Here is a 22,493-nt window from a genome sequence, read left to right as displayed (position 1 = left end):
GAAGCAATGTTCTAAGCTTTGGATTTCACTTAGAAATACAGAGATGCATTTATTTTAAGCAAATAGGTCACTTACTGAGATTTTTTAAAAAATCTACCTTGTTAACCTTTGGATTTTTAAACCTAGGAAGGAATTTTTAAAAGATTTTCCAACTTCTGACCCAGAATGGTAAATGAATTATTCAAGGTGTCACAGCAGGTGAGTCAGAGTCCGGATGTAGGTTCCTGATGCTCAGGCCGGTGTTGTCCTACTTTGGAACAATGTCAACTCCCAGGTTACAGAAACGCCCAGCGTCTTCCTTTGGGTCAATCCTCGCATGACATTTAAGAATACAGGCCTTTGTGGCTGTTCTTCCTTATAGCACAGTCTCGCAGAGGATATGCTCTTATTGACTTTGGGTGGGGCTAAAGGAAGTCCGAGCCACTGCAAATGCAATAAACCAATCAAAAGATATTTCTGTTTTTGCGACAGTGTAAAAATCACAACTTTTAAACTTAAAACAAAGGAAAAATAAGTATTCCTATCTCACAGACCAACCAATTATGGCTTCATCCAAGTAATTCAAATCCTCCATCCTTATTTTAATTGTGCTCTGCCCAGCCCAATGAAGTGTGTTTGTCTTTTGAAGGAGAGAGCCTAATTTCCTGCTCTGAAAAAGCGTGTGTTGGAGGGCGCCTGGGTGGCTCAGTCAGTTGGGCATCTGACTCTTGGTTTCGGTTCAGGTCATGACCTCAGGATCATGAGATCAAGCCCCACATCAGGCTCCAAGCTCAGCATGGAGTTTGCTTGAGATTCTCTCTCTCCCTCTGCCTTTCCCCCGACTCGTACTTGCTCTAATAAATAAATAATCTTTAAAAAAAAAAAAAAAGCACGTGTTTGGGTTGGAGAGGTGATTAGCTCAGGCAGGATGGCTAGTTAACTGGTGGCTGAAGTTTTTGAGGTTAGACGCCGAGATTTTACTGCTGGCGGTTCTTTAGAGGCAGTCATTTTGGTTGCAAATTTGCAACCATAGGCGAAAACATGAATCTGGGTCATCTTCGGTCATTTTTATGTGAGCATGAAGAAGACATCTGAGTGGTTTGGGTATGGGGTTGGGAGTGGTGTGCAGAAATTTGGGAGGGGGGAGAAGGACATGTGGTGGGGAACTGCAACCTGACTAACCAAGTTCCCACCTTCCCAGCTCTGGGAATCTCCACCCACAGATGCCAACTTGGCCAAAGCCATCAAGAATCAGAACCTCCTTAGGGTGTAACCATCTTCTAAGCAGTGAAGTCCAGGATGAAAATCAGCATTTGAGATCAGCGTGGAGCCCAACATGGGGCCTGAACTCATGAGCCTGAGATCAAGACCCGAGCTGAGACCAAGAGCTGGACACTCCGCTGCCTGAGCCCCCCAGGCGCTCCTCAACTTCCTCTTTAAAAGGTTTGGGTTAGATATGAGACAGAGCAGTTGGTGGGACGAAGGTGGGCTGGAGAGGCCTCAAGCAGCTTTGGTCAATGGAACATAAGGAAAGGAGGTGTCTGCAAAGCTCAGAGAGGAGGGGAATTCAGAGCAAGGAACTGCCGGACACTTTACAGCTTCGAGGCAAACTTGCAAGGAAGCATTACTCATTCAACGAGGATGTACGCAGGGTCTGCTCTGCGCAGAAGACACTCAGAAAGCTTAATGATTATCCAGATACCAGGTGGCAGAGCAGGGACTCAGACCTAGATCTGGCTGATTCCCAAACCTGCGCTTTCTGGAGCCCAGGACACCTCTCGGAGGAGGAGGAAAGGGAACTGTGATGTAAGGAAAATGGTTTCAGTTACGCAGACCCCTGCGGGATGAAAGCTAGACTTGGCAGGAGCGCCTGGGTGGCTCAGTCGGTTAAGCCGCTGCCTTCGGCTCAGGTCATGATCCTGGGGTCCTGGGATCGAGCCCCGCATCGGGCTCCCCACTCAGCGGGAAGCCTGCTTCTCCCTCTCCCTCTGCCTGCCTCTCTGCCTACTTGTTCTCTCTCTTTCTCTCTCTGTCAAATAAATGAATAAAATCTTAAAAAAAAAAAAAAAAGAAAGCTAGACTTGGCTTCTGGGTGTCAGGAATTTAAAAAGTTAGCAGTGGGATCAGCCCCCGGATGGCTGAGTAGTGTTGTATTTAAGAAGAACGTGGTCAAACAAAATACTGGTTGTCTCTTCCCCATACCCAAAGATGTTTCCTGGCTTGTTGATGCAACAGCCCTGGGCTGGTGAGAACTGCTTGCCTGATGTGTTTTCATCAAGGTTCTCAGAGCAAATTATAAGTCAGTCTCCCTGGCTCTGCGGGGTCTGCTGACCGCTGGACGGGCCGGGGCGCACAGGAACTCGAATGGTCCTCCGCCGGCTCTCAGGGAAGCGGGAGCTCCGAGTCTCTAAGCCTTTGCCCAATTACTCGACCAAGCTCACCCCAAGCCCACGCAGGAGAAATGACAAGGCCTGACGGTCAGTGGAGAGCTCCGAAAAATCAGAGCAAGGCGGGCTGAGCACTCACGTTGAGTCTGCACATGACAGAAATGGGAGATCTGGGGCCCAACGCAGTCCAAGCCCGTGCTTCTCAGGCACCAGGCTCACTTCCCTGAACTGCTGTCCTTCCTCAAGGAAATGACTGACAAGGCCGACTCGAAAGATCTGTGGACTCAGCGTCCAGCAAAGAAGCTACGTCTCCTTTCTTGGCTCCCTCCCTTGGCTAACTGGGAAGGCAAACTGCAGCAATTTTCAGCAAATAAGCACGATATCGCCCCTCCAGCTCTCAGCCTCAGTGTCTCCCCCGGGCTCCTGGCCCTCGACATCAGAGCTGCCCCGCTCACCGGCTGCAAGGGCCAGAGGAATAACCTGCTATTCCGCCGTGGGGGCTCCACACGGCAGCTGCAGGCACAAGATCTTAAATCTTCCCCTAAAGGCGGTTTCAGCAGCGATTATGCAATGTCGGGGAAAGAGAAAGAACACAGCTGGACCTGGAGAGCTTTATGGGCTCGCTTCCTGGCAAGAGCATCGCCGAGAAGGTTCTGAGAAGCCACGCTGGCCTGAAACTCCAGTGTAACCCACTCTGGGGACTTCAGGATGTGAAGCTGAGTCCAGGTAGGGAATTCGGCACAGACCCCTGAGGAAGGTCTCTAGGCAGAAAGAGAGAGAGGCCACATCTCAAAACTCTAGCGGGCCTCCAAGATCCAAGAAAAACTGAGCGAAGTTTCCCATGAAAACCCAGCATGACCTTCATACCACGGAGGACATGCTACCATCAGGACAGCTTGGAACACTAAGAAGAAAGGGAGCTTGAATGCTTCGGGGGAGGTAGGGAGAAACCCAAGTCACATCTAGAGGCTTGGGAATCTGGGTGGTGCCAGAAGTCTCAACAACTAAGCTGGGGGGCCGTAAGAGGGAGTTACTCTCCACCAGCAATCCTATACCCAGCTACACTCGGGGACGGGCAGAATGGAGACATTTTAAGGTATGCAAAAATCTCAAGAAATTTATAAGATTTACTTCCCATGTTACTTTCATCAGGAAGTTACTAAAGAACGTGCCACACCAAAAAATAAAAATAAAAAAAATAAAACAACCCCAAAAAACAAACACAGATTATCAAACCAAGGGGAAATTTTTGGCAAGAAAGGGTGTGTTACCATAGCACATTACTTGGCTCAGGCATGAACGGTCCTTCTGCACCCCTACACTGAATAGACATGCATGAAATAATGTGATGTAAACACACCAGGGAAAAGAAGTGGAGGATGGAGAAGGGCGAGACCCCCATCTACCAGAATAGCAAGTTGCAAGTGTTTCTAATTTAAAAAAGGAAAATAAGTGTAAGCATGTTATGTTGCAATGCAAAGGTAAATAACAAGCAATAGCTAAAGGGATTGAAAGTGTTGCTTCTAGGGAAACCAGACTTAGGGCACTGCTAATTTTCATTAAAAGCCATATGGTACTTGTTTCTTCATAAACTATGAATATGTATTACTTGGATAAGAATTAAAAATCAATTCTTAAAAAAAAAAATTCAAAGCCATTGGGTGGTCTGTCCTGTAGGCTTCTCCATCCACCTTTTATATTCAACTTCCTCTTCCATAGAAGCCTATACTCCACTGGGAATTTTTTTTGCCTTTAAAGAAGAAATCTGTTTACAGCCAACCGGAACCAAACGATTTTTAGGCATCTTGCCACTGGGTGGTTTTAAACAATATTACATGTTGTAATGGGTGAGAGAAACAGCCTGCAGAGATTTTTCTGAACAAGGTCTAGCCCCGTAAAATGAGATGATGCGTGTTTGGGTTGGCTCCTCCCTGGCTCTTCCAGCATCTAGTTTAGGCAAGGACCACGTGGTGTCCGGGGTTATAAAATATCACACATGTCATCTTTACTATCTGTACCTCTGAGCTTTCAGTGATGCCAGGGAGCTCACTAATTAGCCCATTCTCCCCGGGACGTTTGGCCTTCAAGATGGAACCGCTCCAAGCTCCCGACAGCTTTCCACTTGGAAGGCTCAGATTTGTTCTAAGAACCAAGAAGGAGAGAAGGCAGGCTATAAACCAGAGTGGGATTTTGGCTGTCATCGATTCAAATGTGCTATGTAAATTCTTTTGGCCGTGCTGGAATTCTGTAAACTTGAAACCCCCTGCCTGAAATAAGCACGCCTCTCGCCTTGCTCAGAGAGAGCCGTGAGTTCTGGAGCAGAAGCAATTACCAGCGGCCGAGCTGTCCCAGCGGTCAAGGGCACTCCAGAGGTCACAGGGGATGAGAGTGAAAGCGAATGCTTTACGAGCGCAAAGGTTGTAGCTGGCCCCCAAATTTTGGTTTTGTTTCAGTGAGGACATTTTAATCTAATCCTTTAACCTTTTTTTTTCTTTCCAGGACACTCATGGGCCCATGGGCCCAACACAAGTTTCGTTAATGAGGGGACAGCTCTGGACCAGGCATCAGGCAGCGCAGGTGCCTTTGCAAGTCTGCTCCTGGTTGGCTGTGACCTTGGTCCACCCGCTCTGCCTCTCTGGGTTCGGCAGAGAAGAGACTGCCTGAGGGCCCCTCCTGACCTACGGGTTTGTGGTTTTCTGAGTAGGGCTTGGAGGGGCAGGGCAATGGGAGTTAGAAGCAATACCAGGGCCCCAGGGCCTGCATCTTGGTGGGAAACGGGGGTTGGGTGGTGGCACAGGGCAGAAGGAAGATGGGAGGGTGGCTGGAGGTCTCCTCACAAACTGTCTGCTCTGGTCTACTTCTCGGGGTACCTTCCAGAAAAGTCTATTCAAGAATCCCATTATGGGGGCACCTGGGTGGCTCAGTTGGTTAAGCGGCTGCCTTCGGCTCAGGTCATGATCCTGGAGTCTCGGGATCGAGTCCTGCATCGGGCTCCCTGCTCGGCGGGGAGTCTGCTTCTGCCTCTGACCCTCCCCGCCTCGTGCTCGCTCTCATTCTCTCTCAAATAAATAAATCTTAAAAAAAAAAAAGAATCCCATTATGACCGACCACGAAGGATGCCCATGCTGACGTCCCAGCACCAGCGTGAGCCGGAACTTATTCTGAGCCCAGCCACTCCTGCACTCCTCCTCCTGGCTTTTAAGGAGCCTTGGGCAGTGCCCTCTGGAACCCTGGAGATCAGCACAGAGGCTTTTACTGTACCATCTAGATTCCCCCCTGGCTAAGACATGGGTGGAAAACATTTGAAAATCACAGCTTTAACCTCAATCCAATCAACGCAAAACTGAATTTCCATCCTCCCCTCCCTTGCTCTTCCCCCAAAACTAGGGTGACAGAAAGTGCATGGCAGCTCACTACACAGCCCCCACTTTCCTCCTCGGGTTTGCCGTCCCGGGACGTGGGCTCCTGGAGCCGGCAGCTCTGCGCCCCTCAGATATAACCAACCGTGGACCACACGACAGGTGCATGGACACCCAGCACCTTCACTCAAACCCCCCTCGGGGAGGAACATTGGGCAGCTTTCTTCCCAGTGGAGGTCCTGCGTGGGGCATCGCCCCTCTTCCTCATCAGGAGGACCCTCCTCCGAGAGGCAGCTCACTCGAGTCCATCTGGACCTTAAAAGCCTGCACGGGGGACGAGCTACAAGCCAGCTTATGGCTAAATGTTAGCAAGGGTGCTTCATACCTGACAAAGCAAGGCCCGCAGGAATAAAGTCCACCTAACGATCCAGCCAAACACACACCTGAGTGTGGAGGACACAGCCGAAGAGAAAAGCATGCTCAGCACTTACAGGACAGAAAGGAAAGGTGAAGCGGGGAAAGGGGGCTGTTTCCCTGAGGCCCCCCACCGTCTGCAGAGGTGCCCTCCTCCACACCCGAAAAAAGTGAAGTAGAAAGAGCTCCCGCCGCCTGGTCAGGGGCCTGTCGTTTTTATTATGCAGACACGCGCCTCAGAGTCTGTTGACGTCCAGCTGCGGGAACAGCAACAGGCAGTAAACCAGGAGCCAGAGGAAGAGAATAAAATACATCATATCCGGCTGCTGGACAAACTGTGTCAGAGAGTCGCTCTGGGGGCTTTGGCTCTCCAGCAACATGGCTTCACCAGAGTTGTTGGCCTTCCTGCAGGAGGGAAGACACAGGCAAGGCAGTTAGAAGCAGGTCCCCCGGGCGGATGGCCCCCCCTCCCCCGCCTCCCCAGCCTGTAACCTCACTGCCCAACTGGAGAGTTGAGGGCTTCCCAGCCGGCCGGCCAAGAGGCCCTGCAGGGCATGTGCCGATCCAAGGGGACGGCCGGGGTCCCGGGAGAGCTCTGCGCTTTCATACAAGCTCAGTTCATCCGCACAACCCTAGGAGGGCAAAGGGGTCAGCCCCATTCTGCAGATGGGCGTACTGAGACTCACGGGGTGCAGTGGCTTGCTCGCTCAAGGCCACACAATGACTAACCCCCCCCCCCCCCCCCCCGTCCCGGACACCTTCCTTTATGCCACAGTGTCCTTAACGCAGAGCTGGATACTGACGGCACTCTGCTATCTGTCACTAACAGAGGGGACGTCATAAGTCATCTGAAGGAACAGAGTTCCCTGATTACCGATCATTTAAAAACAGAGACAAAGGCATGCCCACCCCCCACCCCCAAGCTTCTGTTTTTTGGCTTTGGAAGAGAACCTTGAAGATAATGACTAGATTTGACTTTGGTCAGACCTCTCTTTCTTCTTTTGTGTTACAGAACGTGGTGTCAAGGTGACGTTTTGCTTTGGCTTGGTGGAGAAAGCCCAGAAGGGTCCGCGCGGTGGTGACCAACCTCAGCTCCCAATTCCCACCAAGGAAAGGGCTGGGGGCATCATCTGATTGGAAAGGGGCTGCGGGCCTCTGCTTAGAGCTGCATTTATAGGAGCCTAGAGTGTAAGCTTCTTAGGGTTATTTGGTGTGTGGTGTGCGGTGGAGACGACCTCATCCCTGAACCATCCCCTGATGCAGACAGAGGCAAGGCCAACAGGGGATTAAACGTTTGCCTTTTGGTCTAGAGACTGACTCATGTATGACAAAGGACAGAGTTTTTCTTTCTGAAAACATTCTTTTTAAAATTTAAACTCTGTTTTTTATAGAGCATGACTGCATTTCTCAACCTTCTAGTTTAAATTGTCAAGTCTCGATCTCATAAAAGCGAAAAGCGCTACTTTCCTAGGGAGTCCGTCACACCTGGTGGACAACGTGAATTAATATTTCCACTTTATGGCAGGGGAAGGAAACAGGTCTTGCCCCTTTCTTAAAAGCCAGAGGGGTGGGCTTCTAAGGATCCCACTCGCGGGTGTTGGGCGATATTCAGAGAGCTTTTTCCACTCCAATAATCTAAGTCCTTCCAAGCCAACTGCAATCCGTGGTAAATATTTAAAAAACAAAAAGATCAAAACAATTAAGGGATGCGGTAACTTTAACAGGGATAGGGGCATCTCAGGATTGTCAGAGTTTGTGGGATTTCTCTGGGCTCCTGTGTTCTACATGGGCTGCGATTCAGCAGTATAGCGATTTGGCAAGATCAGACGAGGCCATCTAGTTCTCGAACAGCAAGAAATACTTTCATGGACATCCTGGCATGTTTGCACTCCCTCTTCATGTCTGCTCTGATGCCATAAAACTGTAAAATCAGCTCAGTGAGCTTCTGAGTATTGTACCTGCAGGTGACACAGAATGAACGTGGGGTCAGGGGCGACCGCGTGAAGACCACACCCAGCATCACATCTCTCCCTCCCGCCTCTACCCCCACATGGTGTAAAAGGCAGCTGCCGGCTCATGACGTGGATCCAGCTTTAAACGGAAGCATTTTCTGAACCATGCCCCCCCAGCCCCCCACCCTCCCCCGTCCATCAATTTCCACTCTCCCTCCTGCTTATATTCAGTTTCCATGCATTTGCTCTGGAGCAGGGATCTCCTTGCATGATTTCAGACAATTACTACGGCCATGAACCAAGGAGAGTTGGAGAAGAGCCACCCCCGTAAGACTGCATAATTAAAAAGGAAAAAAAAATATATATATAAACCCCATAAAACCTGGGAGGAAAGCCACCGACCTGGTTAACGTTCGGTTTCTTCTGTCATCCAGATCTGCCGCGTTCCTCAATTGAACATAGCTAAAATGATCCTACAGTGAAATTTATAAACAAAACCCCCGCAACCCAATTAGTAAAGATGAAATCTCTGAAACAGAAAATAAAATTTTGATTTTAAACATACAAAGCCGAGCATGCCGCGCTTTTCTCAACATTGCAAACATTTAGTTTCCCAAATCAAACTGCAAACTAATAATCTACAGTATTCTACCCTCTCCCCCAAACCCCGCCTAGTGAACCAGAGAGGCGCCACCACCCACCACCCGAATCGGGTTGCGGACCACGGTGCTTTGGGTCCCAACACACCCAGCGCTACTTAAGTAGCTGCTAATTTAAGTATTGCACTGTTGTCTTTGAGGGCGGTCTTTCTGGGTGTGTGCACCGGGGTGGGGTTGGGGGTCTTGGTGCATTTTTTTTTATGACAAAGAGGCCTTCGGGCTTTATGATCATCACTTGATTTATTTACATCCCCTACTGCCCAAATTGGACATCCAATTGGACTGTGCTTAACGACAAGGTTTGAATTTGCTTGTCTTCTCTCCAAAAGTATATTTGTTGCACATCAGTAATTTCAAAGCTCTGGGCTGAGGAGGAGGAAGGATGGAAATGAATTGATTAGCAGGGGCCATGCAGAAGAAGAAGAAATTCGCATACTAACCGATTCCAAAGACCTGTTAGTATGTCGTCGAATGTAAATGCTGGAGTCACTGTGACTAGTCCTGAAAAACAAACACGTTTTGAACTGGTTGCCACCAAGAGCCCCTGTGGCTCAGCTCTACGTTCACCCCCATCCCGAGTCCTCCACATGCAGATCCAGGCAAGCTATGATTTCAGACCCAGCAATGGAAAGGAGAATTTGTATTCAGTATGCCCCGCTGGGTTGGGGTGTGCTGACAAATAACGGGATGGGTATTAGAGACACACTATGGCCTTGTCTACAAGGGGAAAAAAAAAAAAACAGAAAGAATTTTAAATAGAAAGCAGACCACATATTTTTCAAAGTCTCAGGGTTTCAGGGAAGGAAGGGAGGTCCTTCTCCAAGCATCCCAAGATCTGGTAATTGCTGGAGGTCCTCTGCACGCTAATATCAGATCTGGGCTAAGACTGGCTATCCAGACTCCTTTCTAGTGCTCCTTTCTGTGCACGATGCTGCTGTCTGTCTCTTGGGTGTGGCACCTCTTTTCCTTTCCTGCATGAGGAGGCTAATTTTCTGACCATACCTTTGAGGCTGATGGGGAACGTATCTCTGGTCATGTACTAAAGCTGGTTCACGTAGGGCTGAGGCAAAAATACCTGGGCTCCTGATTAACTGGCCACCTTAGCCACTTATTTTATGTCTCTGATCAGTTTTCCTCATCTGTAAAATGGGTCATCCTTCCTACCCCAACTACTTCATGGAGCTGTGGCGCTGGTGGTAAGAACAGTATACTTCAGGTCCCAAGGGCCCCATCTTGTTGCTCAACAGGAGAACTAGGTGTTGGGCGTCAGAGATAGTCATCTCAGTTTCCTTAAGGCAAACCTAACCATGCGGCATCTGGGGATCCAAGAAAAAGGCATCTAACCCAAGAGTTTATTCCCAGGGAATTCATCTTTGGCAGCCTTGGTATTCCTGCCCGCTGCTGTCCCAAAACTTCACCAACCTCTTCCCGTGCGTGTACTGGGCATGTTTCCAGCTAATAGGTATTGAGCACCTACTATGTGCCAGGCGCTGGGTGCGGCCCAGGGAAACATCAGTCCTTGCCCTCAGTCCAAAGCCTGGGCTAGTTTTCCCGGCGGGTAACACAGCTAAGAAACAAAACAGGGGCGCCTGGGTGGCTCAGTTGGTTAAGCAGCTGCCTTTGGCTCAGGTCATGATCCTGGAGTCCCAGGATCGAGTCCCGCATTGGGCTCCCTGCTCAGCGGGGAGTCTGCTTCTCCCTCTGACCCTCCCCTGTCTCATGCTCTCTCTATCTCATTCTCTCTCTCATATAAATTAATAAAAAAAAAATCTTAAAAAAAAAAAAAGTAAAAAAAAAAAAAGAAACAAAACAAAATGCACCATAAAGGAAAAAGAGCCTCAGGCATGTGGGACCCAACACTGTCCCAATTCACGGGAGTACCTGGGAGTACCTGGAGACGCAGGTAAGCCCCACCTGCTTATAGTACTTTCTAGTAAAAAGCACATCCGCATCAGGAAGGGCTCCTGTTCTTCTCCTACCCTCTCTTTCTCGGCGTACTTTCTTGTAGGTGGTTTTTGTGTTCTAGAACCATCTGTAGGAGACTTATCCAGGTTTCCCTCCTGAATCTCATTCTTTGAGATTGTGTGCCAGGCACTGGGCTCGGCGCTGAGGGCCCGGCTCCTCAGAAGCCCACCCACTGCAGCCTGAGAGAGCACTTCATTCATTTATTCATCCACCCGAAGAGTTTTTATTAAAGGCTGGCTGCGAGCCGGGGGTGGTGCTAAAAGTCAGGGCTGTGCCCTCCCTGCCTCCAGGGAGCTGCCTCACCAACTTGGGGGACAGCAAATGATAATGACAGCCTTACACAAATGATCAGAGAAATGAACTGTTTTGAGAAATGCTGTGAAGAAAAGAGTAGGACTGTGAGAACATACAAAGGGGGATTAAAAATAGCCCAGAGGAATCTAAGAAGGTTGCCTGGAGGAAGTGGGAGTGGAGCTGAAACCCAGGGAACCAAGACAGGGAAGGGGCAGGGGACAGAGGGTCCTCAAAGGCAAAGGAGCTTGGGGGGCATTCAGGGATCTCAATGAAGGCCAAGGGGCTTGGCAGGCTAGGGAGGAGGGCAGAGGTGACCAAGAGTGGACATGGATGAGCCTGGAAAGGAGCCGCGAGAGGGGTGATGCTGCCCGCTCCCCGCAGATCCATGTGCAGATCAGTCGGACGGGGAAAGTCAACTGGGCCTCCTTCCCACACACACCAAGATGACGCTCCCTTTTCAACATTTACTGGCTTTGTCTCATCTTCATTGGGACGGGTTTGGTGGGCATGGCTGGCTGGATGCAGCTGGCATCCAAGATGCTCGATCCCCCAACGCTCCCCCTGCTTCTCCCCGACCCCCTCACATCTGGCCAACATGTCCTGTCTGCCTGCTGTTTGCTCAGGCTGTCCCTTCCACCCGGGTTGCCTTCTCTCCCGCTCCCAAATCCAAACCCTATGATCCCTCCGTGCGGAGCTCAAACAACACGGCGCGCCTTCCCTCCGCTTGCCTGAGCCCCTGGGGGCCGGGACTGTGCCCGCATCACCACTGTGGCTGAGCTCTTCCCAGAGTGACTGGTCACGGAGCACAGCCAGCTTAACAAAACGACCAGAGGCCCCTGTCTGGGCTGGGGTGGCCTGGGCACCTGCCTGCTAAGCCATGGATGTCTGCTGGACGGTCACAACCAGGTCTCTGCAGGGAGAGGGACTCTGGAGTCAAGGACAAAGTGGGCAGCAGTGTTCCATCGTGCCTTGCCCCTCACCTGGGCCCCCCCCAAAAGTCTCCTTTTGTCCCCTGTAGTGCAGGTGCAGAAGCAGAGCAGAGGGGAGATGGAAAGCAGGACCTCCACCAGCCCTTCCTCCAGGTCCCCCTGCACTGGCTTCTCCCCCCTCGCTCCCCAAGTGCTGATCTCAACAATTTCCCTTTTGCAGCCGGTGTGGCCCACCGCAGGCAAGGAGGGGTCATGGGGAGAATGTGGGTCATGGCGTCTGACAGATCCGAGTCCGAGACCCCAGCTCTGCCGTCCCCCAGGCTGGGAGGCGCCCCCCGAGCCTCTGTGCCCACCGTCCTGATGCACAGTCCCTCCTACCTGCCTCAGGAGCTGCCGCGCGCATCAAAGAGGGAACGTACGGGAAACGCTTGAATGCATGAGGGCAGGTTAAACAGTGATCACTGTGGTGGTGACGGATGAGGAGGAGAAACCAGGATCTGCCATTCAGCAGCTAAATGTTCTCCCTGGGACAAATCTGGCTCACGCGGAGCCCTTGGGAGTGACAGAGCCGATGTGCACGACAAGCTTCCTGGACATCAGTTAAAGCCTGTCATCCTTCCCACTTCCTCCTCCTCTGAGATAGATCAACCATCCTTACTCCCTTGGACCCTGGCTCATGGGTGAAGCCACATTATTAATGCCCAGCTTCTGTGTGTCGGTGATGACAGGTCATACGTAGCACATTCCTTTGAATTCGGTGAGCTGCTTGTAAATGGCTGGGCGTGCTCTCGACCCAGTGGCTGTCGGGGGGCTGGGGCGGTCGCAGAGCTTCTGAGTCTGTAACGTTCCACGCCCCACACCTACCCTGCTTCTGCTGCCCACTTCCAGCTTCCACCCAAAGGTCCTCGGAGTGGGGAGAAGGCAGGCCTCATGTCCTTCTAGCTCCCCGTGTGTGAGCGGGTCTGGGCAGGGCGGGGGAGCTCAGGTGTAGAGGAGGAGGATGAATCTGTTTCTGATTCTGGCAAATGACCCATTGGCCAGATAAATTTTGTATGAACCTGTTTCCCTTGCTGTCCGGTTCCACTCCTCTGTATACCCCCCCGCCCCAAATCAGAAACCAAGAATGGTATGAGTTCAGGGAGTAACTCTCTAGCTCGGTCCCTAGGGTAAGAAGATAGTAACAAAATACCTGGAGAGGACTTTGTGGTCACCGGTGTCTTCTTCTAGGTCATCTGAGGATCGGATGGTGCCGGGTGCTATAAATACTGAACTTCCTACGTGGTCCACATGCTTCCTTTTCTCCTTTTTTTTACTGCTGATTGATTCTCCCATTACCTTTTCTTCTAAAGAGTTTGCTAAGTTTCCCAAGTTTCCGAATTCCTGGGACTTAAGGACAAGACAACCGAATACAAGTCAGCATTTCATGCTGCGAGGCCCAGTGCGTGACGCCCCCCAGCAGCGCTCCACTCCACCCGCAGTCCAGGAAGCTAGGGCATCCCCTCCAGTTCTGCCCCTCCTGGGGAGTCCTTCCAGCATGGCCTGCCGTGGAAGACAAGCCCACCTGCACTCGGGCTCCCTGGGCAAAGTGCAAATGCCACAGACTGTAAAAACAGCATGGGTTTCAGAGTCACTGAGATCTGCTTTCAAAGCCTGGCTGCGTTAGTTACCTTACCCAACCGACTTTATTTCTCAAACCCTCTCCTTGTCTGTCCAATGGGTATAATAATCATCGGTCTTTTCTCACTACTCCACAGTGTTTCCCATGAAGGATGCCCTGTACAGTGGGCAATGGTGGGACCCTTCACACAACCATCATCCAGTTTAAACGGAGGAGTGAATCCTGGAAGCCAGGTGGGCCACCAGGTGCAAAGGGAGCCCCTGAGCTGGGAGAGGTACCCACATATGCAAACCTTTTGCTTTGGGATGACAGCTTCACTGTATTTTGGTGGCTCACAGGGCAACATATCTAGCTAGCATTTACTGGATGAGGAAGATTCTTGGACCACTGTCCACACTGGGCACTGTGAAGCCCATTGGCAATACTCCCGAGTGAAATTAAGAAGCCGAGAAGCAGGGGCGCCTGGGTGGCTCAGTCTTTAAGCATCTGCCTTCGGCTCAGGTCATGATCTCTGGGTCCCTGCTCCGAGGGAAGCCTGCTTCTCCCTCTCCCACTCCCCCTGCTTGTGTTCCCTCTCTCGCTGTGTCTCTCTGTGTCAAATAAATAAATAAAATCTTAAAAAAAAAATAAAAAGAAGCCAAGAAGCATGGGGATTGTTGGAACCACCTCGCAAGAGTCCCTTCAGGGGCTGGAAGACACCTGCTCAACAGGTGTCGGAATGTGAGGATTAGAGCGGCCAGTCCCATGCACCCCAGGAGAACAAAGGTCCTTGCAGGAACTAAAAATGCTCCTAGCAATTTGAAATGCCAGTCCTTCCCCCGTCATCCATGGGCCAATGCTACCTTTTCTGAAACGTGAAAAGAGAAGAGGACTTGTTTTTAAAGACTAGAAGAAGAAACGTTCCATGTTCTAGTCTTGTTGGAAGACTTTCCTTTCCGTTTCTTTTCTTTACCTTTTTTTAAAGGAGGGCCAGGTATCGGAGAAATGTTCCCGTATCGTCTTGTCTGCCAGGAGGCAAAACTCCGAGACCTCACCTGTCATCCTGGGCCACAAGCCAGCCCCCCGCTCACCCACAGGACTACCAGGGCTACACGTGGGGGCTGATGACCAGGTGTGCTTGGGAGTGGGGGGTGCCTGCTCATTGGATGGGTGAGAGCCGGGGGAGGCAGGTCGGAGCCCAGAGATGCACATGGTGGGACACTCTACCCAGGAATGGAAGCTCTGTCCCCAAGGGCTCATGCTTAGCTCGGTGTAAGGTAGATTCAAATCTACATCTCCCAATTCCATACCCAGCCCAGGACTCATCCAGCCACACCCGAGAGGCTAGGCACACAAACCCACACCACCTGCTTGTGGCAAATGACTTTTCTCTTTGTAAAGCAGAGGAGAATAAAGTGACACGTCTGCATTTCTACAGGGAGCATTCAGTCTGCCCCAGGGAGAGGAAGTGAGCTGCTAATAAGCCATTTTAAATAGTACAGATGGGCAGAGATGCAACTTAGTCTTTCTTCCTGTTACCTACTCAGTCCCCTTTCTTTTGTCCTAGAAGATCTTCTGTCCCTTAACAGTGCTGAGAATTGCTGTGGCTGTTGTCATGGTCCCCCAGCCTGGGGACCCCAAGACGTGATCTGAGGGCCATATCTACCCCGCTGGATCTTGGGGTCCCCTGCTGGAAGAGCCTGTTTGGCTGGGCTGGCTTCCAGCAAGTCGGTAGACAGCAGGTGGGAGGGGGCGGGGGCCCGGGACTGGGTTCTTCTTTCTGGGGGCAAAAGGGGCAGATGGCCAGCGGGTCATGGCACCTGCAAAGCTACCCCACCCTCTTCTCCATCCAAAGATGGACAGAGCATTGGTCCTGCCACACTGACTTCTAGGCCGCCACTGTCTGAGAATTCTGCTCTACCCAGTGCGTTCTCTGGGGTCGGCGAACCCATCAGACCAAGCCACCACTTCTGGACTATCTAAATCCTACATGTCTTTTTTTAAGATTTTATTTATTTATTTGAGAGAGAGAGAAAGAGAGAACAAGCAGGCAGAGAGGAAGAGGAAGAAGCAGACTTACTGCTGAGCAGGGAGCCCAATGCGGGGCTTGATCCCAGGACCCCAGCTGGGATCATGACCTGAGCCGGAGGCAGACACTTAACCGACTGAGCCACCCAGGAGCCCCTAAATCCTACATGTCTTTTAAGGCTACTGAGAGTGTCCCTTGCTCTTGCAGCCCTCCAGGTGCAAGGATTTCTCATTGCCCTGAGCACCTTCAGCCCCTCCCTCAGGCTTGACTCTCCCCTGCTGTGAGCCAGAGCATCCTCTTGATCTTGGTGTTTGAATTTACTCTAAGGTGTTCACCTTACACCCCCAAGCCATCATGCAATCCAGCCACCTTTGTTTCTCCACCGCAAGCCTTGCCAGGCTGCTCTCCAGAGTCCGAAGATTCATACACAAATAAATGCTCACTCTTCTGCTGGGAGGGAAAATCACAACCCACCATACCAGGCTAGTGGAAGGGTAGAGAGCTGTCACGTGTGACGGTGGGCTATCAAGGAGAAAGCAACTGTTCTGCCTGGGGGAGATGCTGGGAAGGCTCCTGGGAGGATGTGTCATTGGCACTGGGCTTTGCAGGGGCGTCAGCGTTTGCCAAGTGAAGCACGAGGCGGGTGGAGCAGAACGTGTCATGCCAGAGAACCAGGAGGAAGCTGGCTTGGCTGGAGGGGAGCGAAGGAGGAGGTCGAGCTGCTGGGCCAGGCAGACGGGAACACCAAGTGGTGGCTAAGTGTGCGCCTGGCTGCTAGAACTCAGAAGTGCGTGTCCCCCACTTCTAAGCACAGGAGCCAGATAACTGTATCAACAGGCAACCTTCAAAAATCAAGGCCAGAGTCAAATGTGAGCTCACTGGTTTGCTCAGGCTGCTGCAGGAGGCGGGGCTAAGACTCGCAGAGTGTGCACAGATGTAGCATGGACAGTGATTACTGCTACTACTACCCCGGCCCTCAAACATGACCTCATTCCATCCTCTTAGCCCCCTTGTGGGGAGGGCCAGGGCTGCGGGAGGCAGGGAGGCACCCGAGGTACAAAATTTCAGGAGTGCCGAAGGGTGCCAGCCCTGTCCTTGCCCGAACCCGAGTGAGTGCCGCCTTAAATTCTGGCCCCGGGCTGCCTGCGAGGGAAGCTTCTGCTTCCCTATTTTATGGAGGGAGAAGAGCAGCATCCCCGTGCAGGGCCCAGGGTTCCCAAACCCACGATCAAGTACCTGCTGGCTCTCCACAGAGGAACTGTCTTCGGCCTCCCCTTGCTGGTGGTCTTCTGGTGGGGACGGGTCAGCAGGTTCCGAGGCCGGTCTGGCATTCTCCGCACGCCCCTCGGGACAAGGCGCCGCAGGGTCGCTGGCCTCGGGGACGTCCTCGCCCAGCCCCGAGAAGCTGCAGGTGCTCCAAGACTCCTTGACCTCCTCGGCTTCGTCCCTGGCCCCCACATCACACAGATAGCCCTCCGGCTCCTCAAGATCCAGGGCTTCGTTTTTCAAATCCTCTGCGCCCTCCGCATAAGCCTCCAAAACCGCAGCCAGGGGCACCTCGTAGTGCGGGTAGTAGAATAGGTCGTGGGGAATGACAGAGACCTTGGACAGCGGCGGGGAGGGCCTGAAGTCCAGGCCCTCCTCACTGCGACTGCGCAGGGTCTCCAGGCTGACGCTGTTGCTCGGCGGCTCGGAGGGCACCTCTCCTTCCGGCCCCTGCAGCCCCGCAGGCTCCCCTTTGTCCTCGCCCCGACGGCGGCGCGCGGACTTACGCTTGGGCTTCTCGTACACCTCTGGCTTCTTATCCGCAGGCGCCTGCCCTGGAGCCAGAGAATAGCCGTGGTCTTCTTGCCTGGGGTCCTTGTGAGGTTCAAGCTTGTTGGGCCTCTCTGGGGACTCATCCGAATCTTTCCTCTGGTGCGCCAATTTACTTCTCCTCTTCCACGGTTTCTCAGCCTGATCCTCCAAAACCTCATCCTCCACTGGTTTTTTCTCATGAGGCAAAGGAATCTCCTTGAAAGTCTGGCTGGTCGAGGCAAAATCGATCAGGTCGTTGCTAAATTTAGAGGCCTTTAAAGGAATGCCTTCAAAATAGTCTTCCTTACCCATAGCTTCTACGGTCAGCAGCTCGACCTTGATCTCCAAGGAATCGGCCATAACAGTGTTGTCCCCGAGATGTGAAAGGGGACGACTCTCCTCCCCGGGGCTGGCTGCACCCTCCGGCTCCCCGTTCCAGGAGGGAGAACCCTGGGCAGTCTGTGAATGATTGATCTTACCTTCCACCAAAGAGATGTCACCTGGGGACTCATCAGAGGCTGCTTCTGAAATCTTTGGAGCCTCCTGTTTCGGCTTTTCCTCGGCAGTCTCAACTGCCAGGATGTACCCACCCTGCTTCAGCAATGAGTCCTTTGTCCCTCTCGGGCTCCCTTCAAAGCGAAGGTCTTGGCTGTAGAAAGGGTCCTTACTGCAGGAAGCGTCCTTGTAGGTGTCAGCCTCAAAGTGCACAGTTTTCTTGATTGGCAAAGAGTTGGACCTCCGGCTGTCCGTTTTGGATGATAAAATGGAAGATTCTGGAGATGGGTCGTTGGTGCTGCTGGCCTTACCTGGGACGCCTTGGAGGGCCTGGTCGACAATCTGGTGCATGAATTCAGTGGAGCTGTCTGACAGTGCATAGCTGGACACACCACTGGGGAAGCATTCTTTCATACTCTCGGGCTTGTCACAGACAAAGACTTTGGAGGGTGGTGGTTGGCTGGCTTCATGGTTAATGGTGTAGGCCCGCTCCCCGTTTTCAGTCAGAAGGAAGACTGTGCTCTCCTGTTCAGAAGGAGTTTCTTTGATGCGGACAAAGGTGGATTCAATAGGGGCTTCTTTATCGGAATCCATGAAATCCTCCTGCAAAGAAACATAGGGCAACACAAAATCAGAGGAGTGTTGAAGTACAATGTATATTCCCCTCTCATAAACCAAAAACCAGTGTGGAAAAAGCCACTTCAGAACTAATGCAAAGTGTTCTAATTAAGAGATACAGATGGTTGCTCCTGCTGAAATGTGAAAACACCAGATAAATTAAAAATGTGTTTTTAAAAGCTATGGATGCAAAGAAATCTCAATGAACTGAACTCTAGAGAATGATGAGCCCTTCCTAAGTGAGTGTCAGCTACTTCAGACTGGCAGGCCATTGCCTAGTCTGAGTATGGATAGGAGAGCGAACCTACCCAAGCTAAAGAAAGATTAGCCGAATCTTTATTGATTGCATGGGCAAGTGTGAGAGATTAAATATGGAAGGGCCCCAAATGCAAAATCAGTTGTCTTCATATACTAATTCTCCCACACGGGGACTTCTGTTAAGTAAGAGCAGCTGAGAGCAGGGCTGAAAAGCAGAGAGCAATCTTGGTGGTATTGCAATGCTAGGCTCCCAGTGTACTGGTGGAGAGAGTCAACTGACCTCATCCTAAAATCATTTGAAACGAGGCGGTTGACATTAAATAAAACTGCAGTGCAGCTGTTATCGACTCCTGGGAAGGTCAAAACAATCAGCTCCTCAATCAGGTCCTAGTTTGGAAAAAGGCTACATTCTCTGGGATAAAAATATTGGCTATCTCAATCTCTACTATCCTTTCATATACCAGGTCTGGCATAAAATAAAACATCTTAAGACATAGAGAAGCAGGAAAATGAGACCCATAATCAAGAGAAACAACAATCATTAGAAGTAGACTCAAATATGACCCAGGGTTAGCACTAGCAAATAAAAGACTACAAAAGTAACCAAGACTACAAGAAATACAAAGGTAGCTTTCCAGGCTGAAGGGAAATGGCCACAGACAGAAGCATGGATCTGAAGGAGGGAATGAAAAGTACCCCAAATGGTAAATATATGGGCAATATAAAAGATTATTTAAAAACTTTTCTTAAAAAGTCTCCTGACTATTTAAAGCAATAATAATAACAAAGCACTGGAGGTTAAAACACATATAGAAGTAAAATAAATGACAATAATAGCACAAAGGAACAGAGAAGAGAATGGAATTACGTTGTTACATACATAAAAATGCATACACTATGCATTTTACTTAAAGCAGTATAACAAATCAAGGTAGACTAAAGTAGGTTCAAGATGAATATTATAATCCCTATTTGAAGCTACTGCAAAGATAAAACAAGGAGATGTGTCCAAAAAGCCAATGGAGGAGATAAAATGGAAATAAAAATAATCAATAACCAAAAAAAAAAAGGAAGGAAGGAAGGACAAAGGATCACAGAACAGATAGGACCAATGAAAAACAAAAATCAGGATGGTAGATTAAATCTATGTCAATAGTTGAGAAATACACTAATAAGATGATGCACTAATTCTTGTCAGAATGGATAAAAAACAAGACCTAACTGTATACTGTTTACAAGAGACTTTCTTTAAATATAAGCACACATACCCTGGAAGGAAAAGATGGAAAAAGATACATCATGTAAACACTAATCATAAGAAAGCTGGTATGGTCATATTCCTATCAGACAAAGTATACTTTGAGACAAAGACTGAAACTGCAGAAAAATACAACGATTGAGACATCGGGAAGATATGACAATCCTAAATGTGTATGCATTTATAGCATAGCATCAACATCAGAAAGTGAAAACTAACAGAACTAAGAGGAGAAACACATCCACAACCACTAAGTTGGAGATTTTTAACATTTTCCCCTCACACTAAATGATAGGGAAAGTAGAAAAAAAATCAGTAGGTGTACAGAATACTAGAAGAGCATATTAACCAACTCGATCTAATCAGTATTTTAAAAATGTCAATTCTTTCACTGCCTAAGTCAATTCTTTCCAAGTGTATGCGATCCATTTACCCAAATAAAACCATACGTTGGGCCATAAAGCTAGGCACGGTGCTGGCACATGGCTGACCAGGGCTTACCAAAGGTTTAGTAAAATGAACTAAATTCAGCTGAATTGTTAAGAACAGTTGAGTGGGTGTCTAGATTAGCTGGGACTTCCCATCTGTATTTCCTTGAGGAGGTATATGGTCAGTTCTGCAGCGATGCACTGTGTTCTGTGATTTAGGACCACTGTTTCCAGGCAGCCTATCTCATTCAATCTCTCTCCTCCCAGCCCCAGTCTCTGACCCCAGCGCTGGGGAGGTCCAAGGGTCAGATCTGCCGAATCCTGGTTATGACCTTGACTCACTCAGATACTGTAAGATTCAGTTGATTTCAAACTCTGCCTACAGCTTAAGAGCTTAGGGCTAAAAAAGGCCCTTGTGCTTAGTGTCTCAGAATTTAGTGATGGGCAGAGAAAACTGAATTACAAAACAATCATAATCACCACCCTTTGCTGAGCATCAACTGTCGTGGCAGGCAGAAGACTGGATACTTGACATCATCAATTTATTCTTCACACAACACTGAAATGTGGGTAGTATTTCCATTTCACAGAAAATACATATCAGAGATGTTAAGTAAGCAGCTCAGGGTCACACAGCTTTAAGTGGCAGAACTGCCATTCCAGCCCAGAGAATTCTGCTTTTAAAGCACCCTGGGAAGTGATCTATGGTGTAGGGACAGACAGGAAACACACACACACACACACACACAGGAAGGGAATAGAATGAAAATGAAAGCCACAGGATAGGAGGACCCCATCTGGCTCTTCAGAGCCACACAGAATGGGGCCTCAGTTTCAGCCACATGTTGTAAGGGATCTAAGAGCCAGAACTGAGGAGTCACAGAGACCTGGGGTCTTAAGCTTCTCTGACCGTCCGTATCTTCATCTATAACACAAGGATAATGACGTGGAGCCATGTCGTCCTGGAGGGGCAGTTAGCCTGGAGATACACAGGGCGCTTACCTGACCAGCCTCCAGCTCCAAGGGCAGCTCCTCTCCCCCTGTGAGCATTAGCTCTTCATGCTAATTTTGCTTCTGTCTAGTACTTACCACTATCTGAACGTCTAGAATGTGTTTGCTCACTTGTTAACTGTTTTGTCTATTAGAACAAAGCTCTATGAGGTCAGGGACCTCATCCATCCAGCTTACTGCTGAGTCCCCCTGAGCAAGTGGCAGGTGTTTGGTAAATTACCAATAAATTCAATAGAGATCTACTGTTACATTGTTGCTATCACTATTATCATCTCAAGGTTGGGCACGGGGTGGGTGCAAGTTCAGTGGAGCCGTGACAACTTCTGAAAGGTCTGATTCTGCTCCAAGTACAGTCTGGGATTCTGAAAATAAGAGGGCGAGCTTCTGAACGGTCATTGTCTTTTATCATTTTGCACACTTTGATAAAATCTGGTAAACTGCCCAAATGTTCCATTGGACACCTAGAGGATCAGGTAGCCCATCCATATGACAAGCGAGCATCTTTGACAATCTCAGTGAAGTCTGGTATGGGAAAATATTTGCAAGAGGTATGGCTGGCCAACTTGCCATCCTGCTTTTAAATGTAAAGCACCTTATCTATGATTCTGAAATTAAAATGTGCCAAGGCAATGCTCAAGGGATCTGAGATCTGGTTTTGATTATTACTGCTTGTTGCACGGAGCAACACGGCCCGAACCCCAGCTTTGTGTGATGGCTGGCAGATGGAAATGTACACTTTCTGCATTAAAGGTAAGGGAAACAAACATACGGCTTCCAACTCCGGGAAATGTTCCAGAAACTGTGCCACGTAAGTCACGATAGACTGCTCATCTGGCGTGTCAACCATGATGTCTGTCAAGAGAGACACAGGAGTTAGAAGGATGAGGAACACGCGATTTTTAAACAGGTCAAGGGCTGCTTGATGGTGAAGAGTCCCACAGACCTTTGATGTTTTTTCTCTTTGTTTTGTATTTGAGGAAATTTAGACCCAGAGGGGATGAATCACTTGACTACAGTCTCACATCTGGCTGATGAAGAGTGGAGCTGGGATGCAGAATCCAGAA

The 22,493-nt window shown here is 49.9% G+C and overlaps 1 protein-coding gene across 1 annotated transcript in view; it reads right to left on the bottom strand.

The window, feature by feature from the left end:
- Nucleotides 1-6,321: 6,321 nt before the first annotated feature.
- The window catches only part of CLMN (calmin), a 157,592-nt gene continuing 141,420 nt past the window's right edge, over nt 6,322-22,493 (bottom strand). Inside the window, exons 9-14 of the mRNA XM_034992987.1 lie at nt 22,199-22,281; nt 16,801-18,459; nt 13,128-13,324; nt 9,191-9,251; nt 8,494-8,564; nt 6,322-6,544 (exon numbers count right to left, since the gene is read on the bottom strand). Of these exons, the coding sequence (XP_034848878.1) occupies nt 6,376-6,544; nt 8,494-8,564; nt 9,191-9,251; nt 13,128-13,324; nt 16,801-18,459; nt 22,199-22,281 (2,240 nt within the window). The 3' untranslated portion in view covers nt 6,322-6,375. The remainder of the gene's footprint in view (nt 6,545-8,493; nt 8,565-9,190; nt 9,252-13,127; nt 13,325-16,800; nt 18,460-22,198; nt 22,282-22,493) is intronic.

The sequence above is a fragment of the Mirounga leonina genome, unplaced genomic scaffold, assembly GCF_011800145.1.
Source record: "Mirounga leonina isolate KUSES-001 unplaced genomic scaffold, KU_Mleo_1.0 Mir_82, whole genome shotgun sequence".
Classification (NCBI taxonomy): Eukaryota; Metazoa; Chordata; class Mammalia; order Carnivora; family Phocidae; genus Mirounga; species Mirounga leonina.
Note: the sequence above shows the minus strand (reverse complement) of the source record. Positions and strands in the feature narration are given on the sequence as shown.